The sequence below is a fragment of the Primulina huaijiensis genome, chromosome 15, assembly GCF_012295235.1.
Source record: "Primulina huaijiensis isolate GDHJ02 chromosome 15, ASM1229523v2, whole genome shotgun sequence".
Classification (NCBI taxonomy): Eukaryota; Viridiplantae; Streptophyta; class Magnoliopsida; order Lamiales; family Gesneriaceae; genus Primulina; species Primulina huaijiensis.
Genome location: NC_133320.1, coordinates 24,270,156 through 24,277,863, shown reverse-complemented (window position 1 = coordinate 24,277,863; position 7,708 = coordinate 24,270,156). Strand labels below are relative to the sequence as shown.

At 31.2% G+C, this 7,708-nt stretch overlaps 1 protein-coding gene across 3 annotated transcripts; it reads left to right on the top strand.

The window, feature by feature from the left end:
* The first annotated feature begins 3,253 nt into the window (after window positions 1-3,253).
* Window positions 3,254-6,660, top strand: LOC140959099 (BEL1-like homeodomain protein 1). 3 transcript variants are annotated; one of them, XM_073416853.1, is made up of 6 exons: window positions 3,254-3,419; window positions 3,651-3,726; window positions 3,804-4,674; window positions 5,055-5,428; window positions 5,575-5,635; window positions 5,722-6,660. In XM_073416853.1, exons 3-6 carry the CDS (start codon window positions 3,808-3,810, stop codon window positions 6,430-6,432), a joined length of 2,013 nt encoding a protein of 670 aa, XP_073272954.1. In that variant the 5' UTR covers window positions 3,254-3,419; window positions 3,651-3,726; window positions 3,804-3,807; the 3' UTR covers window positions 6,433-6,660. The 3 variants fall into 3 exon arrangements, with proteins under 3 accessions (XP_073272954.1, XP_073272956.1, XP_073272955.1); XM_073416855.1 differs by lacking the exon at window positions 3,254-3,419 and adding an exon at window positions 3,538-3,556; XM_073416854.1 differs by lacking the exon at window positions 3,254-3,419 and adding an exon at window positions 3,545-3,563.
* Window positions 6,661-7,708: the final 1,048 nt, after the last annotated feature.

The window sequence follows — 7,708 nt, the reverse complement described above, 5'->3', positions numbered from 1 at the left end:
GTGATTAATAATGAAATATATACTAAGAAGATTTAAATAATTTTTAAAATCGTTTAAATAACATCTTGTTTATGAGTATTTATTGATCTAAATATATCAAAACACAATAAATAAAAATACATCATAATGATAAATCAAATATATTCACTTATTTATATAACATTTTTCAATTTGCATGACTATAACATAATGACAGCTCTATCAAATTAACAAAGATAATTTTCATCCAAATATCATTCACAATGAAAAACAATAAAAATAAAATTAAGAGAATAGTAAATTTTTCTAAAATCAAAATCACAATGTATTTAAATGGAGTGCATATAGTGACTGTCAAATAAAATTCTCTTAATTAACTAAATTATCATAATGATGTTAAAATAAAACCCCTAAACTTGTTATTAAGTTAAATATCAATTGTGTTTTTGCTAACTTTTAACTCCTTGCGAATTTTGTTTAACTTTTTCTTTTTTTAGAATAGATATTACACATCAACTCAAATATTTTAAACTGTATAGTAGCTCAATCATCATGATTCGATCGATGTATCCAACAAAGACAATTATTGCACTCCAACAATATCAATAATTACACTAATTGCAATATATGAGAATTGATCTCATGACTTTGACTCTTATATATACCAATTGTAGGATCATGCATTTGCCGCTTTACCAAAGGTTATAACCAGGGTAACGATGCAACATTAACTAAAATCTTTTAAAATCGTAAAACAATTCAAACGTCACATTTCGATTGTTATACCTTACATAAACAATTATTGCACCTAACAAATATGATATAGTTGTTATTTTACATTCTAGAAATCATTTTTCTAAATCAAATTTATTCTCACTAATCAAATAATTTCATCGAACACAAAGTAGTTTTAATTACTAATAATAATTTAAACACAAATATTAATTGTTAGGGTGACCACTATATGTCCTCACCTATGCTTCATTAAATTGCAATCATAATAATAATGCACAATGAATTGGTAAACATAACTTAGTTAATTTATTAAGTGAGTAATATTAAATAACAATTTTGTTATTTTGAAATGTGAAAAATAGCTTATATATATATAAATTCATCATATATAATGCTAAATTAATTAATATGTAGAAAAGAGAAAAAATTGTTTTTTATGTATGTAATTTCATCATATACAATTAGAAATTAATTAATAGGTTGAAAAGAACAAACAGTATAACAAATAATATATTATATATGATGATTTCGTAATAGAATAATGTTAATATAATCATATTTTGTATTATGTTTAGAACGCAATTGAAAATTGATAACAAAATATATAATAATAGAAACTTTAATTTTAAAAACATTTTTTTATCTAAAATATTATCATAATACATAATGAATCATAAGTGAAATCACTAAATTGTTGAGTAACTATTTATTTAATTATTACTTAAATCAATTTATTGGAATTTGTCAAAAATTTAGCATTTCTTATCATCTACATAAAAATATCAAGAGCTTCATAAATTCATTGATATTAATTAAAAAATTTAATTTAAATACATAAAAAAATTCTTAAGTTCCTAAAAAAATTATTTTATAGTTATATCTGAAATATTAAACATTTTATTAGAAGTTTTTTTCTTATCAGCTATATAAAAATATCAAGAGTTTCACAAATTTATAGACATTAATTAGTAAAAATAACTTAAATTAAATATATAAAATTTATAAAAAATAATATAACGTGTTTATAATATTATGAAAAAATTGAAAAATATAGTTGAAGAACTCACAAATTTTATTAGTTATATTTTAAAAATTAAAGCGAGTTACACCCATATATGGTACAAGGTTTTCTACCCCGCAATGAGATGTACAAGTAGTAAAACCACAATTAAAAAATAATTCATTAAAAAAGTAATTTGAGAATAGTATTGCAAAATTGCAATTACAGAATAATTTTACGTTAAAAAAATATTCTTACAAATAATCTTTAACATATTTCAATATTTACAAAATATACGATACTTCTTAGTTCATATTTTAAAATCAATTTGTTATAAAAGTAACTTATTTATATGTAAAATAAAAGAAAAGATAAGATATAAATATTAAATATTCATTAGCAACCATGAAGAAATACACTAATTTTAGTAACAAATTTTAGTAGCAACAAAGAAAAATATTGGGTAAATTGATAAATTCAATATGCATTAATATCCAAAGACATTTAAGATAGACAGTAAATTATAAAAAAATCCATTAAAAATTATTATTTTAAAATCAATTTGTTATAAAAGTGACTTATTTATATGTAAAATAAAAGAAAATATAAGATATAAATATTAAATATTCATTAGCAACCATGAAGAAATACACTAATTTTAGTAACAAATTTTAGTAGCAACAAAGAAAAATATTGGGTAAATTGATAAATTCAATATGCATTAATATCCAAAGACATTTAAGATAGACAATAAATTATAAAAGAATCCATTAAAAAATTATTATTTTAAAATCAATTTGTTATAAAAGTGACTTATTTATATGTAAAATAAAAGAAAATATAAGATATAAATATGAAATATTCATTAGCAATTATGAAGAAATACACTAATTTTAGTAACAAATTTTAGCAGCAACAAAAAAAAATCATGGGTAAATTGATAAATTCAACATGCATTAATATCCAAAGGCATTTAAGATAGACAATAAATTATAAAAGAATCCATTAAAAAATTATTGATTTAATTTGCTAAATTAAATGAATAAGGGTATATTAAAACATTCACAATTAGAAGTGATATATTTATATGTATGTTAGATGTTAGATTTTACTAAGAAATGTAAATAAATAATTTTTCTGGCCTAAAATTTAAAAAAGAAATAGGAATGTGTATTAATGTCCAAATCCATTTAAGATGGACAATGAATTAAAAAAAACTCCTAAAAAAACATATTAATTTAATTTGCTAATTTAAATTAACAAGAAAATTTAATTAAATAGTTTTTTTTGGCATAAAAGTTAGGAAAGAAAGAGGAATGTGTATTAATGTCCAAATTCATTTAAGATGGACAATGAATTGCAAAAAAAACTTTTAAGATAACCTATTAATTTGTTTGCTAACTTAAATTAAATTAAATAAATGAATCAGGACAAATAAGGAAATTCACAAATGAAAGTGGTATATTTATATGTATGTTAGATGTTAGATTAGATTAGATAATTATATTATATATAAGCTCTGTGGATGCCTGCCTATGACCGCCTGTTTCTGTTTTCTGATATGATGTGTGTCCTCTATCTTTTTCATGTAACTCAATATTCTCACACACTGCTGCTTGCTGATGATAATTTCTCCCAAGATTGAAGATCACTTTCAATATTGATCTGCAGATGACGATGAAGAAGCACGTGTACGCTCTGATTGGTACATATATCACCAATGATACAATATATATATATATATATATATATATAAAATTTATTTATTTTAATAGTGTTTATAGGATTCTTGGTTTTCCTGATAGAACTTAGAAGGTAGCAGCTCCAAGGGGTTGCAGAAAAGTAGATTGTACAGTGTGTTGGACTTTTTGGTATGAGGGTTCTTTAAAGGAATAATAATTTATTCATTGTTGTTATTATTTTCTGAATATTTCAGGGTTAATCCCGCTGTGGCACTGATTTCGTCTTTGGTCAATTTTCATAGATTTCAAGAACAGAAATTTCATCAACAGGTACGCGCGAGAGATATATATATATGTTTCATGTAAATTCGCAGTTGTAATGATCGGTGTTTATATTCCTCTCCAAGATTGATGGCTACGTACTTTCATGGGAATTCGGAGATCCTAGGAAGTGGCGATGGATTACAAACCCTTATTTTCATGAATCCTGCCTACGTTGGATTCTCTGACAACCAACCGCCAGCAGCTGAAAAAAGCAGCAACTTCGTATTCCTCAACCCCAACTCATCAGGGAATTCGCTCCCTTTTTCCAACGCGCCGCCGTCACATACTCAACATTTTGTCGGCATCCCCCTTCAGAGCTCCGATTCAACCGCCGTAGCTGCCATGTCAACCCAACAGCAGTCTCAACAGCCGAATGTATCGGCTCTCCACGGATTCCTTCCGGGAGTCCACTACAATCTTTACAACCAGCATATCGACCTACAGGAGGCGCGTGAGGTTTCACGCTCTCATCAAGGACTTTCTTTGAGCCTGTCTTCCCATCAACAGCAGCAACCGCCGGCAATGGTGTATGGTTCTTTCGAGCAGGAAAGAGAGGTTCCCACTCAAGCAGTCGTGACCACCGTTTCTACTCTACGTGGCGGTGATTTTAAGGGTACTTCCGGAGGATCGCCATCATCAACTTCCGGCGTTTTAGCCGGCGTGAATGGGGCGCAGAGTGTACTGTGGAGTTCCAAGTATCTGAAAGTGGTGCAGGAGCTTCTTGATGAAGTTGCTAATGTTGGGAAAGGAGAAAAGAGTAGAAATGAATCCGACAAGGGGATTAATGGGCAGCTAGAGACTAATGGAAAATCAAAGGCTGCGGCGGCCGATGCGGCGAATGAAGATAGGCAAAGTGGTGGAGAGAGCAGCGCAAAACGTGGGTCTGAGCTTAGTACAGCAGAGAGACAGGAAATTCAGATGAAGAAAGGGAAACTTGTTAACATGCTTGACGAGGTAGGCATATTATATTTCTGTTTTCGGTTGAGTAAGAATATATGACAAGGAGGCTTTTAAAATCTGAAGTTGAACTAAAAAATTAAAGGGTTACCATCATTTGATTTTCATGTCAGGTGTGTTCTTTTCCAACTGTTCTGTTTTCATTATTACAAGAAAACTTGATTGCGATTTCTATTTCTTTTATTTAGGCCTGCCAAAAAGAAAGAGTACTTTCCACTGCAATTCCGTATTCAAGAACATGAAATCTGTTCAATCATAAACCAAATTTCTTCTTTTTTAAGTGTTTTGCATACTGTATTCTTTCATTCAGCATAGAATTATCGATATTTCTCACATCCAATTTATAAAGTTTAACCATGCAAACATGTGTTCTAAAGGTTGAGCAGAGGTACAGGCAATACCATCACCAGATGCAGATTGTAATTTCTTGGTTCGAACATGCAGCTGGAATAGGCTCTGCAAAGGTTTACACAGCCGTAGCTCTTCAAACAATCTCGAAACAATTCCGGTGCCTAAAAGACTCAATCTTGGGCCAAATCAAATCTGCAAGCAAAAGTCTAGGTGAAGAAGACAGATTCGGAGACAAGGTGGAAGGTTCGAGACTCAAATATGTTGATAATCAGATTCGACAGCAAAGAGCTTTGCAGCAACTGGGAATGATCCAGGAAAACGCTTGGAGACCCCAGAGAGGACTGCCAGAAAGATCTGTTTCTGTACTGCGCGCCTGGCTTTTCGAACATTTCCTCCATCCGTAAGTTGTTTCGAGATTTCTTGAAGTACCCCCTCTATACTTTTCTGCAAGGTTTATGAGTTTTCTCCCATTGAATTTGACTGAATTTGATTGCCGTTGGTGTTTAGTTTTGAATTTGACTGAATTTGATTGCCGTTGGTGTGTAGTTATCCGAAGGATTCAGATAAGATCATGCTTGCTAAACAGACAGGACTCACCAGGAGTCAGGTACAAGTTTATTCATTCCGTAGATTCTTGATCGTTTCTTGTACTTCATTTTTGTATTTGTATATAATCTATATGTCATTTTACAGGTGTCTAATTGGTTCATAAATGCTCGGGTTCGACTATGGAAGCCGATGGTGGAGGAGATGTATTTAGAAGAAGTGAAAGAAAATGAGAAAAATGGATCCGAGGATAAACATCGCAAAAGGGAACAAATCGATGAATCGATCTCGAAATCTCCAGAAACGAGCCCAGGCACCAAGAAACCGAACAAAAGCATCATCTCAAGTCAAGAAACACACCAGCCATTAAACCATAAAACTGCTTCAACAATGGCAATACCTACAAATTCGACGTCCCAAAGCGGAGCAAACATCAGAAACCAACCAGTTTTCAACCTCGTTGCATCGTCCGAAAGGGAAAGAATCACCCAACCGAGTCCCAAGAAACAAAGGAATCCTGAAATAATAGACTTTGCCTCCAAGACAACCGATACCGGGCTGATGTCCCTAAAATTTGGCACCGAGAGGCAAACCAGAGATGGTTTCACATTTATGGGGGCTCCCACGAATCTCATTGGAGGGTTTGGCTCGTATCCAATGGGTGAACTGGAGAGATTCGGATCTGAGTCATTCCAAGCTCCATATTCCGGAAATGGCGTTTCACTCACCCTGGGCCTCCCCCACTGCGAAAGCCTTCCCATTTCGGGATCGCATTCAACATATCTCCCAAATCAAAGCATACAAATAGGAAGGGGAGTTGAAATTGGTGAAGCAAACTTCATTACTTCAGAATACTAAGTTCCTTTTACAATGGCGTGGAGAAGGAAGAAGATTCATATAGAATAGTATATGTATATATACATTTCGAGTTCTTACAGATAGGCTAGGATCTTCAAAAGGATATATATGGGTTGTGATTGTACATTAATTTTGTTGCTGCAGATAAGTAGATGATTGTGATACCGAATATGTAGACGCCTGCAATATTGGGTGGGTATAGAAGAATAAAGGGTGAAACTTTTATATTATATGTATATATATGGATCATTTCATCATGTATAAAGATGCAATATTTTTCTGATTTGTTCAGTTGATTATGTGTATTTTGCTCAATTGACAACTGGGCATACATCTCCAAGTCCAGATTCTGCTTTGTTCCATTTCAGGGAGACCGAATATTAGCAGACAGATCGAAGCGAAGCTAAAGCGATAAATAAGACCCTTTTTAAAAAAATTCAATCTAACAAGTACGATTGAAAGAGATCCATTCATGATTCTGTAGAAGATGACAAAATTATTCTAAATACCAATTAAAATAATTTTGTAATTTCAAATACATTTTGTAAACTAATTTGTAACAGTCGTCGTTGTAAATAAACAAGTGCGAGAGAAAATATATGTATCATATGGCCAAAATCTTGTTGCTTCAGAGTACGATGGATCGACTGGAAACCAGCAATAAACTAAAAGTGGCGATTGATTCTTTGTATACTGAATAGAACGACAAATGTTTCTTTGAATAAAAAATCCCAAAAAAGAATGGCTGCTTGTATGAGTGGGAGATAATCAGTAGACTAACTTTACAGCTTTATCATTTTGAATCGAATTTGCTGCGCACCACAGGAGAGCGAAGACCTTATCCTGTAGAGCTTGCTCCAATGTATGTGGTAAAGAGAACATTACAAAAAATGAAAAGAAAATAGCCTTTTGGTTCCAATAAAAGATAAGATGGCTAGAGGTTCCTTGAAAGATCAGTCAAAACGGCTGCCTTTCTTCAACATGATAATTCTTGAAAAAACCATGCCGTATCAGACTTTATATGTTAGGTCTTAGTATTAAATATCTTGCATCTGTGTTCATATTCTAAATCTTTGTCCATGAGTGAGTTTATATTATTTCAAGTGTTCTGCTTCTGATGAGTTTGTATTAGATGTTCGTACGAACACTTCACTGCAAAGTAAAAAATACTGATAAACTCTATATTTTTTGTTTTGAAGTGTTAATTTCATCAAAACATCTTGTACAAAAACAAAAACAGCTGAGATAGCTACTCCTGAGAGAGCATAGACGTTAT